The sequence below is a fragment of the Balearica regulorum genome, chromosome 2 (genome assembly GCF_011004875.1).
Source record: "Balearica regulorum gibbericeps isolate bBalReg1 chromosome 2, bBalReg1.pri, whole genome shotgun sequence".
NCBI lineage: Eukaryota > Metazoa > Chordata > Aves > Gruiformes > Gruidae > Balearica > Balearica regulorum.
In genome coordinates this window covers 93,900,120-93,922,303 of record NC_046185.1, presented here as the reverse complement: position 1 = coordinate 93,922,303, position 22,184 = coordinate 93,900,120, and the positions used below count along the sequence as shown (strand labels likewise).

The 22,184-nt window shown below is 42.9% G+C and overlaps 2 protein-coding genes across 3 annotated transcripts; one reads left to right on the top strand and one right to left on the bottom strand.

Annotated features, from left to right (window-relative positions):
- The first annotated feature begins 2,206 nt into the window (after window positions 1-2,206).
- Window positions 2,207-5,025, top strand: LOC104630895 (tubulin beta-1 chain). Its single transcript, XM_075744949.1, has 4 exons — window positions 2,207-2,357; window positions 3,049-3,157; window positions 3,420-3,530; window positions 3,752-5,025. Exons 1-4 carry the CDS (start codon window positions 2,301-2,303, stop codon window positions 4,810-4,812), a joined length of 1,338 nt encoding a protein of 445 aa, XP_075601064.1. The 5' UTR covers window positions 2,207-2,300; the 3' UTR covers window positions 4,813-5,025.
- BPHL (biphenyl hydrolase like) lies at window positions 5,009-21,851 on the bottom strand. 2 transcript variants are annotated; one of them, XM_075744950.1, is made up of 7 exons: window positions 21,722-21,851; window positions 19,577-19,680; window positions 16,925-17,091; window positions 12,836-12,989; window positions 10,370-10,501; window positions 7,679-7,802; window positions 5,009-5,401 (listed from the first exon to the last, which is right to left on the bottom strand). In XM_075744950.1, the coding sequence occupies exons 1-7, from the start codon at window positions 21,817-21,819 to the stop codon at window positions 5,314-5,316; spliced, it is 867 nt and encodes a 288-aa protein (XP_075601065.1). In that variant the 5' UTR covers window positions 21,820-21,851; the 3' UTR covers window positions 5,009-5,313. The 2 variants fall into 2 exon arrangements, with proteins under 2 accessions (XP_075601065.1, XP_075601066.1); XM_075744951.1 differs by lacking the exon at window positions 5,009-5,401 and adding an exon at window positions 7,287-7,429.
- Window positions 21,852-22,184: the final 333 nt, after the last annotated feature.

Genomic DNA, 22,184 nt, shown 5'->3' with positions numbered 1-22,184 from the left:
GATCACCTGACTCCACTTCCAGCTCCTGAATGCTTCCTTTTTATGTTTGTGTTTACTCAGGAGCTTCTTGCTCATCCGAACAGGCCTCCTGCCACCTTTGCTTGATTTCTTGCTTGTTGGCACGGACCATTCTTGAGGCTGGAGGAGGTGATCCCTGGAAATCAACCAGCTCTCCTGGAGTCTTCTTCTCTCCAGGACCATCTTCCATAGGATTCTTCCAGACAGATAACTGTAGAGGCTAGAGTCTGCTCTCCTGAAGACCAAGGAACTGTGATACTGCAATTTGCCTTGTTTCCTTCTGTGGGGATCTTGGACTCCACCATTACACAGCCACTGCAGCTAGGGCTGTCCCGAGCCTTCACAACCCTGACCACTTCTTCCTTGCTTGTGAGTATCAGGTCCAGCAGTGTCTCCCTTCTGTACTCCTTGATCATCTGTGTCAGGAAGTTATCACCAACGCACTCTACAAAACTCCTGGATCGCTTGTACCCTGCTGTGTTGTCCCTACAGCAGATATTGGGAAGGTTGAAGTACGTCTTAAGGGGCAGGGCCTGTGAACGCAAGATTTCTCCCAGTTGTCTGAAGGTCTTGCCTACTTCTCTTCCCAATCAGGAGTTGTTCAGCAGACACCCACCACAACATAGCACATGTTAGTTTGCCCACTTATCCTGACCCTTTAGATGTCAGCTGACTCATCGTCCACCCCCAGGCAGACCTCTGCATGTTTCTGCTGCTCTCTCACACAAAGGGCAACTCCCCTTCCTCACCTTCCCAGCCTGTCCTTCCTAAAGGGCCTGGATCCCTCCATCACAGCACTCCGGCCGATGACCTATCCCATCGTGTCTCTGATCCCAGTGAGACCACGGCCCTGAGACTGCACGCAGATCTCTAACTCATCACGTTTATTGCCCGTGCTGTGTGTGTTAGTGTAGAGGCACTTCAGAGAGGCACCCCAGCCTGCTGATTGCCTGGGAAAAGTGTGACAGCTCGCCCTGCCATGCTGTCCCCTCAACGCTTCCACATTGTGCTTGAGGTGGACGCCTTCCAGCTCCGCTGTGCTGAATACGAGGTACCTCGTTTTGCATCCTCCTTGCCAATCCGCTCCACCACTTCCTCGATTGATTGTGGGTTGTCATCTCTCTTCCCTGGTCCTAGCGCAAAGCTGTCCTCGCTAGGTTGGCCAGCTGCGCGGCAAAGAAACTTTCACTACTGAAAAATTTACAGCTCTGAATTGATTAACGTTTTATAGTCAAGTTCAACAGTTTCGGCACAATCCATTCTAGACCCTGCTGAAATTTGTTCTGGCTATTCTCCACGGCAGCAGTGTAGATACAGGTCTGTATCTCAGTTGGTTTAAACATGTTATTCTCACTGTTGTTCTTGAACTCTACCTCTTCCCTCAGTCATCCGGCAAGCACTCAGCTCAGTTTATTTCTATGGGGGAACAAGCAGAGGTGCTAGGAGGAGGATCCAAAATTTTCCAAAATGAGGTGCAGGGTAGGTGTTTGGTAAGACAGAACATAACTTCACTTATAGAAAAAAAGATACGCCATTTCTATGGGTGTTCAAACTCTTATCGCTGCTGGACCACTCCCAGAAAAAGCCATTCTTTAGTAGCCACATGAAGTTTTGTGCCAGCCCTCCGCGTTCCTGAAATCAGAGCCCCAGGCACGTGGTTTGGCCGCACTATCTGAAGGAGGGTTGCGCTGCTTCAAGGTGGCCGTGGGCTCCATCGGTGCCACTCAGTCCCCGCTTGGTTCGGTGCCTCAGCTACGGAAAGATGATTCTTGTGCCTAAAACCTATCAAAACGTGATTAAGCAGGCCCGACCTAGAAATACACGCTTGAGGGTGCTACTAAAACATAGCGGTGCATGCTATGGAGACGAGCTCCGACAGGTTTGCAAAGAGGAGCTGGGGGGTTTTGTTTGATTTTTTTTTCTTTTTTCCACTTTTTCAGCCCAAGACGCGCCGCGCCTTCTCCCATTCCGGCCACTCTCCCGCCGGCTGAAGCCGAGGTTCCTCCCCCGCCTCAAGCCGGCCGCGCTCTGCCCGCCGGGAGGCCCGCGGGACCGGGACCGGGACCGGCCTCCCCGCCACCCCCCGCTGCGGGAGACAATGCCGCAGCCCCGCCCCGCCCCTGCGCGCCTATTGGCTCCGCGCCGTTCCCGCATGACGTCACCGGCGGGGCGGGGCGCGGCGCCCGATTTAAGGCGCGGCGCGGGGCGCGGCCGCTGCAGCGGCAAGTGCGGGCTCGGGCGGAGAAGGCGGCGTTAGCGGGGCAGCGTCAGACACCGGCACCATGCGTGAGATCGTGCACATCCAGGCCGGGCAGTGCGGCAACCAGATCGGCGCCAAGGTACGGGCCGGCGCGGGCAGGGGGTGCTCTTCCCTCTGTGGGCGGGTGCGGGGCCCCAGGGTCGCGCCCCGCGGGTAGCACGCAGCCCTGTCCCCGAATGAAAAGCGCTCCGGGGGTTGCGAAGGCATCGCGGGTCCTGCTCCCGCGAAAGAATCATCTTTCCCGGTCTGAGCTGCCGCGGCGCTGGGCGCTGGCTGGGATGTGCCCGGGCTCCGGCCCCTGGCCGCCCTGGTTCCGCGCAGGCAGCCGCGGCAAGCCCCCCGCCGCCTCGCCCCTCTGCAGCCACGGCACCCGCTCCTGCGGGAGGGAGAGAGAGGTGTTTCAGTGCCACGGATAGCCCCCGAGGGTGTCGGACGTGCTGCCATCTTCTTGTAGAGGCTAGAGGGTCTTCAATCACTGCTAGACAATGGGAAACCACCAAATTGTGATACCTGAGGACTGTTATCCTTTGGATAAAAGCTATACAATAATTAACTTGCATTTTGGTGCTCTAGCTGCCTGTCTGCCCTCTGTTAATTCAGCTGCTGCTGCCAGGGAAGCCCTTCTGCACTGACTCACCTTCCTCCCGGGGAAGCTGCTCTGCTGTGTGAGGGAGTGGTCAGGGCCATGGCATGCACAGACTGTGCTGGGGTGTGTGATTGGCACCAGCCGCTGTGGTTAAAAATTGCCCTTTTCCAAAAATTTCATCTAGTTCTGGGAGGTCATCAGTGATGAGCACGGCATCGATCCCACAGGCAGCTACCATGGGGACAGTGATCTGCAGCTGGAGAGGATCAACGTCTACTACAACGAAGCTGCTGGTAAGTGTGTCTGCTTCCTCAGATGCCCTTAAATGGGGGAGACATGCCAGCTCATTGAGGCTGGGAAACTCCCTGAACAAGAGCTGTCATCTGCCAGTGAAGCCTCTGAGAGCTTTGTTCTCAGAATGGCTCTGATAACACGGTAGTCTTGATCAAGACAGCACGTCACTCCAGTGAAATACAGGGAGGCGGAAGGGAGCACAGCGGGGCTCCTGTGATGCCGGCTGCAGGGCTGTAACGCCGGTGCTGGTTCCTCCCACAGGTAACAAGTATGTCCCCCGTGCCATCCTGGTGGACCTGGAGCCCGGCACCATGGACTCCGTGCGCTCCGGCCCCTTTGGACAGATCTTCCGGCCGGACAACTTTGTCTTTGGTGAGTGAGCGTGGGATGGAGGTGTCCCAAAGCGGGAGCTCGGTGTGCGAAGAGGCTCAGCGGGAGCACGCAAGCGACCTGGGGGACGTGAGTCCCACCAGCCCGGTGGGGATGGGGATGGCAGCGAGGGGTGGGGATGCCCGCGGGGCAGGAGGAGCGGCACCCTCTCTGTTCCTCCCCGGGGCGCTAACACGGCACCTCGCTTCTGGTCTGCCCTGCAGGTCAGAGTGGGGCCGGGAACAACTGGGCCAAGGGGCACTACACGGAAGGCGCTGAGCTGGTGGACTCTGTCCTGGATGTGGTGAGGAAGGAGTCGGAGAGCTGTGACTGCCTGCAGGGCTTCCAGTTGACCCACTCGCTGGGCGGTGGCACGGGCTCTGGGATGGGCACCCTCCTCATCAGCAAGATCCGGGAGGAGTACCCCGACCGCATCATGAACACCTTCAGCGTCATGCCCTCCCCCAAGGTGTCGGACACGGTGGTGGAGCCCTACAACGCCACCCTCTCTGTGCACCAGCTGGTGGAGAACACGGACGAGACCTACTGCATTGACAACGAGGCCCTGTATGACATTTGCTTCCGCACCCTGAAGCTGACCACTCCCACGTACGGGGACCTCAACCACCTGGTGTCGGCCACCATGAGCGGCGTGACCACCTGCCTTCGCTTCCCCGGCCAGCTGAACGCCGACCTGCGCAAGCTGGCGGTCAACATGGTGCCTTTCCCCCGGCTGCACTTCTTCATGCCGGGCTTTGCCCCTCTCACCAGCCGTGGCAGCCAGCAGTACCGAGCCCTGACGGTGCCCGAGCTGACGCAGCAGATGTTCGACTCCAAGAACATGATGGCCGCCTGCGACCCCCGCCACGGCCGCTACCTGACGGTGGCCGCCATCTTCCGGGGCCGCATGTCCATGAAGGAGGTGGACGAGCAGATGCTCAACGTGCAGAACAAGAACAGCAGCTACTTTGTGGAGTGGATCCCCAACAATGTGAAGACGGCCGTCTGCGACATCCCCCCGCGCGGCCTCAAGATGTCCGCCACCTTCATCGGCAACAGCACGGCTATTCAGGAGCTCTTCAAGAGGATCTCGGAGCAGTTCACGGCCATGTTCCGGCGCAAGGCTTTCTTGCACTGGTACACCGGCGAGGGCATGGATGAGATGGAGTTCACGGAGGCCGAGAGCAACATGAACGACCTGGTCTCCGAATACCAGCAGTACCAGGATGCCACTGCTGATGAGCAGGGGGAATTTGAGGAGGAAGGAGAGGAGGATGAGGCTTAAATCCCCTGGTATCAAAGGAACTTCTGTAAAGCAGGCATGTGCACTGAATGACTCTGATAGTGGTGGTGAAGCATGTTCTCTAGAAACTGTGTACCCAATTATCCCCTCAGCACTTGTAACTTTGACAGATTTCTCAATGTAACAGTTCTGAATCCCAGTTATTACAATGTTTTTGTCCTTTAATGTTAAGAGCACATAAAGGCATGTATTCTAGATCATGTTTTCTGTCTTTCTTAACACTACTTTTGGACACAGAACAGCTATGTGGCCCATGTGGCCAGAAGTAAATTTAAAGACATGTCAGAAATCTTGCAGCACAGTGGTGCGGTCTAATTCACTGAGGCTTACGTATTCTCAAAATGTATACTTCTCATGCAAATATCTTTCATGGGTTTTCTTACAGGATTCAAACCTACCTGTAACTTGAATGAAAATGGAAAGCCAACTAAAATGCCTAAACAAGGCAAGCACAAACATCTCTAACTTGTTTTACAGTTTTAGTCACTGTAGGAAATCTTCTACTTGTCTGTTGAAGTCCTCTGCAAAACGCAGGTGTAGATTATGCTTTCCTTCTGGCATCAGAAGCAACCTTAAAAGCGAAAAAATCAAACACTGAATATATTCTGTGAGTATAGATAATAAAAATATTTGTTGCCTTTTCCTTCCTCTTGGTTACCCAAGTACAAAACTGAAGTAACTCTTGTTTTAAATACTATCCCTATGTATGTCATTCAGGATGTGAGCCACAGCAACAGTTGAAGCATACTACTTGCCCCACTTTGGGGAAGATAAACTAAGCTTAAAACAAATTTTTGTGTCCTAGACTTAGTTTCTGGTGGTCTGCCAAGGTGATGACATTCTAAAATTCATGTGAGCAGGATGCATCTTTGAAAAGTATGTGAAATACCTGAGCTCTTTTGCCTGAGAACAGTGGTTGTGCTGGGCAGCAAACACACTGAAGAGATCACTACAGAAATGTAGATTTCTTCTCACCACCAAACTTAGTGTTTGAATTTTGTCTAATCTTTCTGCAAAATGACAATCCAAAACTAACACCATTGAGTCATCTATTAAAGTAAAAAGGGAAATCAGGACTTCTTCAGCTGTAACAAAAGCTTAAAAGTAGTATCTGTGAAGAAAGTTAAATCTTTGTAATACTGATGTGTGACAAGCCTGAAATGCTATTTGTTATTGCGTTCTGAGAAAAACTATACATCAAGTATGTACTTCTAACACTTTTTTCCTTTATATATGGTGGTGGGAAATCTTTAAATTATTTTATCCTACTACATACTAAGCAGTTTCAACAGGGCTAAAGCCATCTTGTTTGATATTTTATGTGCTGGGTTTGGCTGAGACAGAGTTAATTTTCTTCAGAGTAGCTAGGACAGGGCTGTGTTTTGGATTTGCGCTGAAAGCCGTGTTGATAATAGAGATATTTTTGTTATTACTGAGCAGTGCTTACACAGTCAAGGGCTTTTCTGTTTCTCACACTACTGCACCAGTGAGGAGGCGGGGGGTACACAAGGAGTTGGGAGGGGACACTGCTGGGAGAGCTGACCCCAACTGACCAAAGGGATATTACAAACCACATGATGTCATGCTCAACATATAAGGGGCTGGGGGAAGAAAGAGGAAGGAGGGCAATGTTAAGAATGATGGTGTTTGTCTTCCCAAATAAGCATTACGTGTGATGGAGCTCTGCTTTCCTGCGGATGGCCGAACACCTGCCTGCTGGTGGGAAGTACTGAATGAATTCCTTGTTTTGCTTTGCTTGTGTGTGGCTTTTACTTTGCTTATTAAACTGTCTCTATCTCAATGCATGAGTTCTCTCACTTTCACTTTTCTGATTCTCTCCCCCATCTTGCTGTGGGTGGAGTAAGCAAGTGGCTGCATGGTGCTTAGTTGCCAGCTGGGGTTAAACCATGACACTTGGCTATGTTGCCTTCATGACATCTACACCTCATTACAGCAAGGCAGATCTTTCTGCTTTTGATGGTGATAAGCACTGTTTTGGGGAAAAGAGCGATGGTGTGTGAACATGCCCAACTCTTCCAACACTTCTGTCTGAATTTTCAGTCTCTTTCTTCAAAGACCAAGCAGCAAACAGATGCACAAACCTATAGCACTGTGTATGCTATTAGCTACTGCTTTTAAGCCACTGTAATGCCAGCTAACTCAAATGCAGAATGATGGCATACTCCTTTCCCACAAGAGAAACAAGCAATGTATCTGCACTACAATCAGGAAAAGCTTTTTCTAATTTACTACTTCTGGAATTTTCAAATGAAGCAGATGGTGCCCTGAGATTTTTTCTTGTTTATAAAGTAATATTTCTGAGCATAGTTGTACTTTTTTTTTTTTCTCATTCTGCTTCTCTCAAAAAACACTGAAAATTCACAGGATGGTTGGAAAAACAAAGTCTTTGAGGTGGTGGTTTACCTCAACAAGGCAGAGCAAATATCAGTATCCTATGATCTCTCTGTCCATAGCATCTAAGTTCACTGCTTTACTAAATGGGACAGAAACAAAGACTTCTTGCAGCAAAAGGAATGCAATGGCCATAACAGAACCAGAGAAGAAATTTTCTTGTTTCAATAAATATTAAGGAGTGATTCTGTGGGGAAAGAGGAAAAGGATCTTACTTAGTTTCTCTTGGAGGACTTTCGGAAGGAGCTTATAAAAATATTATATATTTTATAATGCAAGAGAGGTCCAGCTACAGTGTTTGCATTGTAACTTGCTAGGAAAGTTTAGAATAGCTCTGACAGAGACAACTTGTCCAAATTTTTTTTTTTAACACTGTGGGTTTGAACTACTTCATTTCTTCAACAATGATTTATAAATACTCCATCATATAACTTACTGAGAGCCTTTGATGTGCTTATGAATGTATTCTGCGTGAGCTTGTGGGACCAAAGGGTCTTTCTCACCATGAATTATAAATGTGGGACATTTGATATCTGGCAGCAGCTCTTGGCAGATATTACCTAGGGAGAAAATAAATGAAGGTCACACTTTGTTTTAAAATAGTATGAAAGACCAAAACTACTTCTGTAAAGGACTGTGAACTCCACTGGGTTCTAGCTATTGCCTCTCCTTGTGGATAGCACGCAATTAATCCACAGAACTATGTAATCAGCACTACAATTAACATTTCTTTCTCCCAAATGTTACTACACTGAAATTTGCTTCATTAATGGATACAAGCACAAACGGATAGAGCAAATGAAGCACTTCTGTCCCCCGTTTCCCTCAGGCTCTCTTTGGCTGTTGAAAGCAAACTCCTGTCTCTCTGCTCGGCTTTGTTCTTTCCAGCCTTAGTGTCTTGCGGCCTTCATGTTAATACTGCATTTTGTTACATTGGTTGACAGGTTACAGGATTTGCTACTTTTATCAACAAGTTAACTTAGGTTGTACTCAACGCTTGTTCCACCTTCCAGACCCTTTGCAAACCATACTACAACTATTCAAAGGTTCATCTTACAGAACCTCAAGAATAATTTTATGCTTACTAGTCTTTAATCTCACTAGAAGTAATCTTAATGCTTTTCTTTGAAGACTCTTCTATTTTTTCCCTTTCTTTTTTCCTCATCCCTTAGCAACCTAGTTTCCAAACCCATTGCCTAACTTCCAATACTCTTGCAAGACATACTCCATGAGTTTTATGTTCCATTTATCTTTGAGCTAACTTTTTCCTATTTGTAGTTGTCTCCTTGCTTCTAGCAACAGCTGTACAATTAATGCTGATATACGCACACTTCTCTTCGCTCTAAAGTCATAGGCTGTTTCATAGAGTTTTTCCATTTGTTTGGTTATTTATGCAGGCTTAGTTTGCAGTTCCACCAGTTAAATATTTTCATTTAGAACATTTCACCCACAGTCCTCAAACACCTGCCCAAATGTTGACTGTTTTTCAGGATAACAAGTAAATTTAGGTTATTTACCTAAGGCCACAGTTGGCAGTCAAATGATTATTTCCTACTTTCCAGTCCTAAAACTGTTTTGTACTATAACCACTAGATTATATTTACTCCAAAAACACAGAACAGCAAGAAACAGCTTGAATTTTGCAGTTTTATGCAACTTATTCAGTTTCATTAAGTGCTGGCACCTTTTTAAAGTTCATTTCTTACGGCATTTCACACTAAAAGCTGTCCCATTTAGGGCAAATAGTCTGTTGCTTAAAAAGAGCTTGAGTTGAGTTTTTGACCAACAAAGGCTTTGCTGTCCTACTTTTATCTCTGCTGGGTTTTATTAACCCCTTTTCTTGTATTTGCCATATCTGCACCTTTTGCATAGTGTGTCTTAACTTTAATTCCAAGGTGGCCTGCTTGTAGTCTAAGTCACCCTCCCCAAGCTAAGCCTGGGAAAAACCTGCAGTCTGATGGTTGTTCATCTTTTTTAGCAAATGTTAGGCTTCTCCCAATATCTGACCCAGTTACAGCATCTAGGTAATTCAGCTCCTTGTTACATGTCTCTAGGTGGCTTCTTTTTCACAGTGACACCTTCTCATAGTGTTTGAGGTGTGTGCAGGCAGTAAAAGGATGTCACAGCCAGAGTTTCATCAGTCTGAGCTCTGGACTTAAGAATAAACTAGTTTTAAGGAGATGCCTTCTAGAAAGGGTAAAATCTGATTATTATTTGTTACGTCACTCTACTGGGAGAAATTCTAGTACCATGTTGCTGATTCCGTGCAAAACTTTATGGAAAAAATATGAAATGAAGGAATGTTTTCCTTGTAGTACCTGCTGCCTGTTAATGTATGTCACCTCCTGTCTTTCATTATGAGAGGTACAGGAAAATGTGTATAAGAGAATTACAGACTCCTTATTTTGTATATTATGTATTTCTGCTTTAGGCAAATTAAAACCACTTTTCCTCCAAATTAAAACAAAACTGTAAGTTATTATTCATGGTATCCTTGTCTGCAAAAGTCTATGTAGAGTAACTGCAGAAATCTTCAGAAATAAACATTTAATAATTACATGGTCTAGTTTAACTATTCTTTTTGGATTTTTTTTTAAACACCTAAGCTGTGTCAATAGTGCTTTTACAAATGTGTTTTGTTAATCCTGAGTTCTCAAAATCTGAACTTCCTTCTTTTTTAACTCATATGCTACTAGGTTTGAAATAGTGCCTTAGCTCCTACTTGCAGAAATTGGAATGAACACATCTCACTGTTAGGATATCTTAACAATGTCATCAAGAGGTAATCCTTCAATGCTGAGAGAGAAGAGGAGAACAAAGCTTGAGCAGAATCCCTCCCATTCAGTCTGCTCAAAAGCAGTGATTTAATAATGTAGATTTGTGGTGGAACAAGAGGAGACAGTCATCAGCTAATGCTTCCCACAAATGTGTTTTCCTCCTGTACCTTGCTGGTTCTGTGAACCATCTACAAAGTAATTGCTTTATTCGTGAGTGTGAGTCAGATCCAGCTTTTAATGCCATATGCAGAGTCCTTCCTTTACTGGCTGCTAGGAGTACTGTTACACTTTTTTTATCGAGAACTGTCTGCTACTATAATTGCTTCAGTTTAACTTTGTAAAAGCCTTACCATCTGATTTTTCAGCAAAGCGAGATATTCCATCTACCCATTTCTCACATGTTTTTGCAAAGTACTTATGTCCATACATCTCCTCTAGTGGTTTCTTGACCTTTTCACTCCATTTTGAAACATCTCGGATGCCTACATAAAATAACATTGAAATAAGTTAAAAGTCCTTTCCAGCAACAAGGTATTACCCAGTACTGTCAACACCTAATATGAGTACGTTTTCAAACCAGACCACAGATGTATATTTCAAAGTTGAAACTGCACTGAATGGTTTTAAATAATTCATAGTATGGGAAGGATATAAAAAAAGCAGTTTTTACAATCTCTGCTAGAGTCTTTCTGAGCTGCAGAAGACCATCTTATTATGGTCACAAGGAACAACAGGAAAAAGAATAATAATCAAAGGACCCAGTCCTAAAACTTCTGATGTATCTTTTTGGAGGACTTGCAGAAGAAGAGCTCAAGGGGATACCTTATTTATAAAAAGGGAACTGTTTTATAACAGTGTGCCAGAGCTGGCAATTATTTTTTATATCCTTCAGCCTTTTGTTTTGGCTCATGGATGGAAGTTCTTCCATGGCTCCTACCAGTATTCAGAGGAAGGAAGTTCTTACTAAGGCATTCCAGCAGGCTGACATCATGGTACATTTGCCATAGTCTTACAGAAAAACAAGCAACTCTACTTAGTAGAGTCCTATGACTCATGGCAGGCTGGCTAAAGCTGTACAAATAATCTGACATTGTCATTACTTATCAGATTTACCTATTTTTCCCCTAAAATTTCCAGTACTGTTCACAAACCAGATATCCACAAGGGTGACTTTCACTAAACTATATTTCAGCTGTACAGCTTTCTGTCAATAAATCCCAAAACAATGTTGGCATAGCAGAGAACCTGAAAGAGACCTGAAAAGTACTGAATCATCAAAGACCAATATATGCCACTAGCAAAGCTTTTAATTGGTTTCAAATGGGAATTATGGGAAGAAAGGAGTGAGGTGTTAATTAACAAACAGAACCTGTCCAGTCAAATGAGCAAGATAGCAGTGACTGAAAGTGTTTTATAACAGCATCTGATTGGAAATGAGTTTGTTCACCCCAGGCTAGCTGTTACTGAACAGCCATTTCCCTTATAGAGTCTACTGTTATATCTTTGTGGCTGGCCTTAATTTAAAAAGGTGGTGGAGGGAGGAAGCCAATGTTGAAGATATACCAAACAAACACCTTTCTCTCCTACCAAATCCTCGCAGCTGAGATGCACTGATGGGCCAGTTGTAGAAGGCTTGTGATGCTACTCTCTGAGCTCCATCACCCAGAGAGAGATGTTGGAAGCACCAGTGCATGAAGAGGCCAAAGGTCAGTATTACTGTGGGTGCTCTATGTAAAGTAAGACTTCTTTTTTTTGGTTTTTTTTAAACATTTTAGCCTGTTGGCTGATAGTAACATGCATTTCATACTGATATAATAAAAACTTCATACATATAAAATCATGTAAAAAAATAAAACAGTACTCTTACAGAGCTAAAAAGCATTTTGCTTATTGAACTAAAAAAATACACTACTACCACTGCTACCAAAAGTGCTTTAGTATAGGTGAGATAAATACACATGTGCAATACATACGCTTGTAATTTAGCTGAAGTGAGACAGTCAGATTTCACAGCTGGTATAAACCAAACTCCAGTCACTTAAATGAAGTTATACTGGGTTACATTTACTGAGAGTCTGCATGGTTAACTCTTTAAATTTCTGATTTCAAAAGGAAATAAGTTTTTTTTTAATGAGTTCACTAGCAATTTTTGCTATTTTCCTTTAAAGTGACAAATGGCCAGGTTCTATTTCATGTGAGTGGAGTAAGGATCAGAAATCCCATATTTCTTTACTTTGCAAAGGTTTTGTAACCACAGTAATTAACTTAAAGGAATGCAAATTAGAAAGGCATCCTGGGACACTTACTTGAATGATTCATTTACTTCCTGAACACAAATGGTAAGTTATGAGCTTGTTTTTTTACTGTCTATGTATTATATAGGCCCTAGAGGCAAAACTTGTGTGCTAGCCCAGTGATTTTTCTGTGGACCTTGTCTTAAGGTTGCACAAAAAGTGAGAAAGGAAATCAAGCCTGGGATCAGTAGTAGTATTTGCAATTTATTTTTAGGAACTTGTTACAACAACAAAAATTTTACTTTCTGAAAACTACTGATAAGCTCTTAAGCTTTTCAGCAGCTGTTGGTAAGGACTTTTTTAAAGTTCCATTATATTATCCTTAGAGTAATTGTTAGGGACCTTCTTACTATGACTTTAATCTGTCCTTATACTTAGCAACTTGGTGAATTTTGTGTCCTGTTCTTTAGGTTTGTTGTGTCCTCAACTCTGTCTCCACTTAGCTGTTATATGACTAAGATCTTTAGGTCAAGAAGCAATGAAAAAAAATCTTTTAGGATACGATATTCAGTTTGTACATACCATGATAAATTCTCACATCCTCTTGAGTAACGCTGGCATTTGCTCCCCAGACAACCAACTTGTGGATAAGAGTTGGATATTTTGCAGCTGCGATGAGTGCTGTAATTCCACCATCACTCCACCCCAGCAAAGAAAACTTCTTAAATTTCAGTGCCTTGATTTGTACAAGAAAGTTAAATGCAAATCATCAGCTGGTTTTACAAGAAAATATCAAATATTTCTTGAAAACTAACAGTACAGATTTAGACGCAGTACTACATAGTTGAACTATAGTTAACTTTAGAAAGTGTAATTATCCTGCTATATGTAAAAATACTTAAGAAAAGATAAAATATTTAGAAGACAAATTATACTTGCCTTTCCATTTTTCTACAACTGTTTAATGAAACAGCAGTAGTCATATTAGATTCTTGCTGCATTTGAAAAAGCCCTCTTGAAATTAAGAAATGTTTATTTACAACAGACAGTAAAGACCTTTTCAGAGAGCCTGATGGTACCAAGAATCTGTGGATTCTCTTGGTATAAAGTTGGCAAAGGCTATCACAGTGTGGGATGATAGGTAAGAAAAAGGAAACTTGAAGACTTGAAAAATGGAACTCACTGATCTAATTTGTTTATCCTAGCTGATCTGAAAAAAAAAAATCTGCTCTGTAACAAAGAAAAAAATGTTTAAAGTATTTGCTATACAGGATTGTATCAAATTTTAGTGCCTAATTCACATTTTTCTGAAGCTTTTAAGTGTACATTTTAAATGTTACTTCATGGTGAATTGCAATTCAAAACATTAATAATGAAATTCCTCCTTCTCAAAAAGGAAGGCTCAGGGCAAAAAGTATGTCAACCAAGACCTTAATTCATTCTGACTTATACAATGCTTTCCACTAGAATTTGAAACTCTTTTTTTCCTGAGATACCACAATCTGTTACAGGGGGCTACTGGCAGGGACAGGAGAGAGGATTTTGTGTGTGTGATGTTCAGTGGGCAAAGAGTGGGGAAGGTAAAGGCACTGAGGAGCACATGCATCTCAAGGTTGTACAGAGACAATATTTAATGGTTAAGAGGTATATAGAAGCCTCAGTTTGTGAACACTCTAACAAACAAACAGAGGTTTCAAAGGGGGGTTTTTTGGTTTTGTTTTTTGTTTTTTGTTTTTTTTTTTTTTTTTAGAAATGACAGCCTTTTGGATATGATTAAGGAAGATAGTGTACTTTTGGAGGAAAAAGAGCAAGTTAGTTGAATGAGTTGTTTTGGTGCTTGGTGGTTTGTTGTTGGAAGTCCAGAAGAAAGCAAAAATGCAGGCAATGAAACAACTACACAGAGAAAAAGCAGTTTCTAGTCTGGAAGCTTACTCCTGCTTGTAAACTTGATGGTCAGGTGTGGCATAGCTTTATCAGCCAACTTGATAGCTAGTAAAAAGTTCTATTGCTTTCAGGCTTTTCTGGTTTTGGCTTCTTCCTTGGTATTAACCTTACTGTAGTGTTGCTTAATATTAGATTTCACTTGGCTAAGCCTGAAGAAAAAATAAGGTAAGGGAAAAGGGATGTGTAAGGTAAGAGCTGACAGCAAGAAAAGAGAACCTTGAGTTTTAGCAGCTGATCACAAGCTGGCCCTGGCCTGCTGAAAATGTAGTTACCTGTGACCAACATTCAGTATTGTGCTGCTGAAAGGTTACCGGTGTCTTGGCAAGTTTCAGGAATTGGCAGCAGTGCTTGTAAAGCTTACGTTTTTGCTGCTGCTGTTCCCCTACCACCAACAGCAAATTGTGGATCTCAAAGTCGGCTGATGGGTGGAATAGCTGATTAAAATTTTTGTTCTTCATGCCAGGTTATTTGGCAATGCATCAACTGAGACCTATTTGCCTCCAGTATTTCTCTTGTTTACTAGCCATTATCTTGATGCATTCTTTGGGTTGTCTCAGGATGCCTTTCCAGCAGGAGGAATTTAATTTATCCTTTGCAGCCTTCCAAACCCCAATGTGACGTAACAGATGTGTTGGATATGGTATGCATGTTTGCTTGCTTTAATCTTGAACTACTTACAGTACCGGCCTCTACCTAACGTTGGCAATAACCCGAGAGCTTGTTGCACAGCTCAGTTCTGTGAGTGATTTTGTGCTGGCTTTACCCTGTAAGTGAACAAAATCTCTTCTGAAATCAACTCCTCCATCCAGGCCTTTGTGAAATGCAATCAAATGATCACCTATGCTGTGACAGAAGTAACTTACAACAATGAGTTGCAATACAACAGTACTCTGTACTGTATGCTTTCATTGGATCACAGGGAGTACACCACAAGTAAGGGCTGAGCTGATCTACAAAAACCTGGAGAAGCCCAAGCCCATCCTTTCACCTGGACAGTAGCTCTGAAGAGCAAGAACCTCTTAAATATCATCACTGATTATTTCCATGATTGTTTTAACACTACTGGCCTTTGCTATTGTTAGACATTGGGATGGAGTGCAGCAAGGTGGACTTATTTGCATTATACTCCTTTGATTTGAAGAAAACTCCTTCACAGAATGCATACAGAGCAGTGTCATCTGCATCAAGGTGCTAAATGCTCTGCAGAATTTCAGCTTTCGTTATTTGACAGAAGCCTTGCAGCACTCACAGCTCCAGCAGAGACACCAGAATCTGAAGGAGCCTAGAATAAAGGTTCTGAAGGCTCACCTATATGGATGGGTTTTCTGGCTGCGTGTAGGCAAACCATATACATCATAAAGCCCTCTGCAGGAGTTATACTGGAAATCCTAGTTGGGATGCCTCTTTGGGATTGTGCTATCCTGTATGTGTTATGCTAAAATAGAAGCAAGTTATCACGCTTGGAAAGATTTTCATAATTTGTTGTTATATGCTTCTATCAATAAACATCTTCCAAAAAAACCAGGATACTATGTCTCATTTGTTTTGGCAGCTTTAGAGACTGGTAGGCTGCTGTCCTGTTTGACTGGACACTGTGTGGCTACATTCTCTTTGGAGACACCTCTATTTTGCATTTACTAGTATTTGGGCAGAGGCAGGAAAGGGGGTTACAAGCACCTAGACTGAAAGTTTGTCACCTATCCATGGCAGCATCTTTATTTTCTTTGTTAGCGTAGCAGAAGAAATTTGTGATTTATGGGGCAGAGAGATTGCTTTTATGGTTAGAGGGCAAAACTGCGTCTTAATCCTGATTCTGCTGTCAGACTTATTTTGTTTCGCTATGCAGAATGCTCCAGGAAGGCTGTATTTCCAGTTTCAGATGGGTTTCTGCATGGTTACTGCTTATTACAGAAATGCAGTTGGATTGACTGTCTAACTCTTGTCTCATATTTTTGGAATTTTAATGCTCTGCCAACTTTCTTAACATGGCCAAAGACACTGTATAGCTTAACATAACAAAGCCAAAATATTAGTTAAAACTAAACCAGAAAATAGCATTAGCATTTATAGGATGGAATAAAAGAGGAACACAAACACAGATTTGAAATAAAAAATTCTGCAAGATGGAGAAGTAATAACAGCTTTAGGTCATTTTCTTTATAATCACAATAGCTATATTAGTTATTAAGATCTCATATGATCACAGGAACCCTTCAATTTACCACAAAAATTATTTCAGTAATATGCTGTAAAATACAAAGTGTCTAGTTAATTTTCAGAATCAAATATTTCTTGAAATGGGCTGCTCGAGGCAAAATGCCAAGATTCTATTAGCTAGAAAATTTTCTAAGAACTTTTCACTACTGTAATCCCTTCAGCTAAACTCCTTAGCATAGGCTTTGTTTTTTATATACGCTTTACCTAAACGTGGTTCTTGGCTGCAAACCTCTTAGGGCAGGGTCTTGGAATAAAACCATATTGCTTCATAATTAATTCCCACTGCTGAAACTCATGTATATTGCAGAAGAGATGGAAGAAGAAAATATTTTCCGGAATAGTGTACATCTGCCCAGTTTTAAGCCTTCACTTTTATGCTCTTTTGCATCACTTGCTGTCTGCTGGGAACAACCTGCTTAACAATACTCTTCCTCCTTCTCAAAATTTAAGGAAAACAGCTTTTAAATATATATATTTATTAAAAATAATAAAATTTCAAAATAGATTTACCTGCATAAGATCCACAGCATCTTTTGCATCCCTCTCAAAGAAATCTGGAGGAAAGTCTCGAGATGGAGGAATGGACTGTCCGTATCCCCGAGGATCCCAAGCAACAATTGTGAAAAGTTGCTTATTCATAGACTTAAGCTGTGGTCCAAAATCGGTTTGACCACTCCCTGAAACATCATCATTTTTCAATCATAGTAACCACCATAATACATACATAGTAAGTATACATACTCTATATGGAAACCTGGGGAAACTTGTATCTTAATTCTGAAAAAGAGATTATCCATCAACAGAAATACACGTTATCCCTAATTGCAACTAACCATTGCAACCCTTGGACAGGAAGTACCACAATAAAAATCTTCAGAACTATCTGCAGTATGCTCAGAGCAAACCATTTCTGGTAGGTACGTAAGCTTATCAAAACCTGTGATCTACACAGGCGCTTTCATTCTTAAACTCAGTTACTTGGAATCAGTAAGGATATATCTTTCACAGATTTAAAGCACTAGCATGGTCATTGCTGTTTATCTAGACAGCACAGATGAAACTGAAAGGGGAGGAATATACTGACTCTAGCTACAAGGTGAAGAGCCCTGTGTGAGACAGTTGATCTGATTCAATAAAACACTTCTATGAGAATATTGGTGCTTAAAGCTGAGCTTGAAATACTTTGTTGCCTAAGGAGACAGTAGTGACACAAAAGCACAAAACTGTATTTTTTTACTTTTCTAATATGTATGTTACCAAAATAAGCCAAATAGAACCATTTGTCTAATGCAGAACAGTTTCTTTTATTGATGGCTCAGACCTTTAAAGGATTTAAAAAAGAAGTATTCCAGTCTATCGCACTAAGCTATCTTTGAACACTAGCATGAAGGGAAGACTGCAATTTATTTCTCATTTCCATTATGGTCATATGGTAACAGTATCACAAGCTACTTGATTAAAACCTGTTCAGATCTAATATATTCAAGTGATGTAAATCAAATATCAAATTGGCTATCCATCGTTATATTAAAAAGGCCATTTAAGGGCATTTAATATTTTTTCTGTTTACTTGGAGAAGAGGCTGTATATAGCACACCATGATGAGCTGACTACAGCCTGACATGATCTCTTCTCTCTTGCAACACCAATTACTAGCTAGAGTCAAAAGAAAAATATCACGTTGTTTGAAAAATACCAATGCATCCCGATTAATATTAATCACGTATACTTACATAGGCTTCGTATGAATCTCTGCACTATCATTTATATGCTTGTTATATTTTTTGTAATTAAAAAAAAATCCACAAGGCTGAAAGCATATCTGATTGCTGTGTTTTCTCAGTACTTTTCTAGTTAGAGAAACATCAGCTTTGTTTTAATGTAGTTTACAAATAGCCTAGAGACTAATTCATTCTTTTGAGCTAAAAGCACTTATCTGGTTGCCGTGACACACTTACTAGTCTGTTAATTCTGTATGTAGTATACGATAATAATGAAAACTTAGTGTCAGTACAAAGGGAAGAAGTATATGGCAGTCAGAATGTAAAGCTCACCCACATATGTTGCCCAGAAATATTAAACATAAACTTAACAATGGTAAGCATACTAAGCCTATTACTGTTTGTAGTAATGCTAACTGAACAACAGCAATGTACAACTAATAATAATATCACTCACAACTGAAGAAATACATTATTTTGATTTAAAGACTTAGCATTGGGAACAGGATTTCTAGTTTTAAAAGCTGTTTAGAGCGAACAGGTTAAAACATATGACTACTAAAGCATCCCTAGCACTAACTTTTTCAACCCTCCACTTTGAAAGAAAGAACCACTTCATGAAGAGTTGAAAATATTGCTGCCAAGAACAACAAATGTTTTCTGCTCTTCAGTTCTTGACATTCTATTATCTTGATCCAGCAATTCAGTTAAGCATGAGCTCAACTCTGAGCACAATAATGGTCCTACTGACAGCCTGCAATGAACTGTTGGTAAGTCTGATTGGTTCTTCAGAACTGCAAGAACCCAGCAAAAAAGCCTGTGTTAATTTGAAAAGTTTGTTATCAAAAGCAGTGATCTCAATAGGCAGATATCATGTAGCTAGCAGAACACGGTGTCCATCTCAAAAAGCCACTGAGAATCTTAACAATGTTTCTCTGCATAACCAAAACATGAAAATACATTTTTAATCAAAAAAGAAGTTTCAACTGTGCCTTTTTCACTATGATAATAAGCTGCAAGTGCTGCGTTATGTCTATTAATTCAATTGGAATACACCTAGTTTCTAAAAAGGAATGCATAATTCAGTCTGTGTAACAAATATAGCTGACCTGATTTTTTCCCCTGTTATCTTGCACCTTGAGTAACTATTTGCCACCTGTGTTGGACACTCCCTTTGCACAGTTAAATCAAAGTGCGAGTGACTACACAAGTCAAGAAATTGTGTAAGAAGTGCCTGGTGAGATAAATGAAATGTTTAAAAGATAACTGATTGCAACAACTCTGTCTTTTCCTATATGTTGTATGTGTAGCCTTTTTTTTTAATGACAATGCTCCATAATGAGGTATTGAACATATTACAAAATGGCTTTGTGCATTCTGTCTTGAGACCGGGTGGCGAAAGAGGTGGTTGCTCTACAAAGTTAAGACAAAATCTCCACACCTAGCATCCCAGGAAGCAGAAGAACTGCATGGCTTCCTTCTCCTGTCTGCTGATAATGTAGGTGGACTCCATTCACTTGGATTTTGGCAGATTTTATTGAAGTACTAGGAATGGAAGAAGGGGAGAGAAAAAGGAAAACATTCAGACAGTTAATTCTCATTACTACATGGTCATTCAAGGAATACAGAATAATTACTTTTTCTAGAGACGACGAACAATACAGTGAGATTTAAATGGGTCACTTGCCCTTTCATGGGTGCACAGAAGACTAAATAAAAAACTTGTCAGGATCAGAGAAGTATTCAGTTGTAACCACTATGTAGCACTTGTATTCAGGTTTCAAAAATTTGTTAAATTTCTTAAGTTAAAGGTGAGGGGAAAAAAAAGTGTCTTGACTGTACCATAAGGGTAATATAAAAACAGCTTTACATGGCTACAGAAACATGTTGAAAGAAATGTATTGGAGAGGAGAAACCTCATTCTGTCACAGCATAACTTTTGAAACAGCTGGTGTTCACCTCGTAATTACTAAACTGAGCCTCTCCATCTGCCAAAGAGACCACAATCTATTGTTATGGTTCCTCCTGAACCATAGGGTCTACAATGAAAACCACCTTGCACTGGGATGAGAGTGGGGAAGATGAATGTGATAATAATATTTCTGTCAGTGTAATCTCAGCAGGACATAATGCTTAACTGGAAAATACCACATGACCAAAAAAAACAACTCCCAAAAGAAGTACCACAGAAACTGACTGCATAGGCCACCTCCCAGCCCTGACCCTTAAACCTCTCCACTAACCTTCAGTGCAAAGCAAGACATACATATAAATGCAAAGAGGTAACTTGAGATACCATGTCTACATACAAACACCTAGCCAGAAAGCAGAAGCAGAATAGATTGAAGGTATCTTCTGAATGGTATAAACCATTGCATCTGTTCTCTCAAACAAATTTGTGCTAATGGTTGCAAGACATCTTTTCACCTAACTCATTTTATTTAAAGGGATGTGTATTCTGCTTTCCTGATTCAGATGCTAGATTTTTTTACATAGTTCTACATTTTTAAGATTAATTATTAACACCAGGGGTTTGAGAATTTTGCTGAGTTTGTGATGCTTTTCTATTCTTGGATTGTTCCTCAGTGTAAAGTCCAATGAAATTCAGGAATTTCACAAAAAGAGTATTTGCAATACTTTCTGGACTAAGAACAAAGAGTTGGGGGTTTTTTATGTGCTGAGAAACTGTACTGGAACTGGCTATACCTAAGACAGATTTGGTCTTCCCCACACCAAGTCTCAAATCACTTCAGTATGCTTGTCAGCATGATGACTTCACTTCTGTCAAGTTTTCATCAAGACTGCATTTTGCATTGGTTAGCACAAGCAGAAACCATGTTAAAACAAAACACCCACACTATTCTGTAACTGAATTAGTAGTGTTAAGGTTCATAGCTCTTTGAGAAGTATTGGATACATACTGCCTACGTTTACCAAGACAGTACAGACGCAGAGTAGGCAGGTCTTGTGTTGTGCCTTGTTGGAGGCCACACTTCACCTCATACTCTGTAGGAGTGAGCTTAATCTGGGAACTACCTTTCTGTTCCAGCTGTGCTACAATGCAATCTAATCTTTATCTGTGCAGGGGGAAAAAATATGGTATTATGTCTGTTTTACTTAATAGGATTTGCAGAATAAGCAGTATTATATATATTACATAGATGTATTCTCTTTGACGACCTTGACGATCTCCGGGAAACACCTTACGGGCAGGCGGCTGAGAAGCAGAGCACGTCCTGCCTTGCAGGGGTAAAACGGACTGGCAGAGAGCATGACAGACACTGATGAGAAGGGGCTGTGGAGCCTTGCTTGCGCAGCTCCTTGCAGCACCGGGAAAGCAGCTAAGAGCTCTTCCCTCCCCAGCGAGACGAACCTTCCCGCCTAACCGCAGAAGCAGGGTACTACCAGAGTCCCCACCTTGTCATCCCCCGAAATCTACTGTACCCCCCACTCTGCTAAAACACCTCATTCGCTCCCTCCCCCCCACAGTGGCACCCACCCGGGCCTGTCAAATGTCACCTTCCGCAAGTCCCGGGCGGAGGGGAGGGACGAAGAAGCAGGGGAAGGAAGCGGCTGTGGTTTTTACCCGTAGGAAGCAGCCGGTCCCCGGGGCGTGAGCGGCGCAGCCCGGGCGGGCAGCTGCAGCAGCGCCCGGAGGGCCAGACCCATGCTCCGCCAAGCCATTTTGCCCACCGAGGCCGCTCCGCCGGAGAGGGGAGGAGAGAGGAGAAGCGGCGGCCGCTCCGCCTTCCCCTCCTCTCTCCTCCCCTCCCCGGTGGAGCATACTGCCGCCCTGCGCGGTCAGCTTCGGGCTGCACTGGGCACTACCGTCGCCCCGCTGAGAGGGTGCCCTGAGACTGAGGGCAGCCAGCGGGGCACCGGGAGCTTTGGCCACCCTCCGGGCGCTAGAGCTGGCCGTGACCCCCGCACCATCTCTGAGGCGTGGGGGAGAGGGGCGCGACAGGCGGTACTGCCCATCTGTTGCCCACGCTCTGATTGGCGGACGCTGGTGTCACTCAGGGCAGGGCGATGTGCCACCGGCCGTGGCT

Excerpts from the sequence above, each read along its gene's own strand:
- LOC104630895 (XM_075744949.1), top strand. The coding sequence starts at position 2,301 with ATGCGTGAGATCGTGCACATCCAGGCCGGGCAGTGCGGCAACCAGATC. Across the intron at positions 2,358-3,048 it reads GCAACCAGATCGGCGCCAAG|TTCTGGGAGGTCATCAGTGA; the intron begins GTACGGGCCGGC and ends AATTTCATCTAG. Across the intron at positions 3,158-3,419 it reads CTACTACAACGAAGCTGCTG|GTAACAAGTATGTCCCCCGT; the intron begins GTAAGTGTGTCT and ends TTCCTCCCACAG.
- BPHL (XM_075744950.1), bottom strand. The coding sequence starts at position 21,819 with ATGGCTTGGCGGAGCATGGGTCTGGCCCTCCGGGCGCTGCTGCAGCTG. Across the intron at positions 10,502-12,835 it reads GGATGTGAGAATTTATCATG|GCATCCGAGATGTTTCAAAA; the intron begins GTATGTACAAAC and ends TATTTTATGTAG. Across the intron at positions 5,402-7,678 it reads AAGCACATCAAAGGCTCTCA|GTTGCTTCTGATGCCAGAAG; the intron begins GTAAGTTATATG and ends TTCGCTTTTAAG.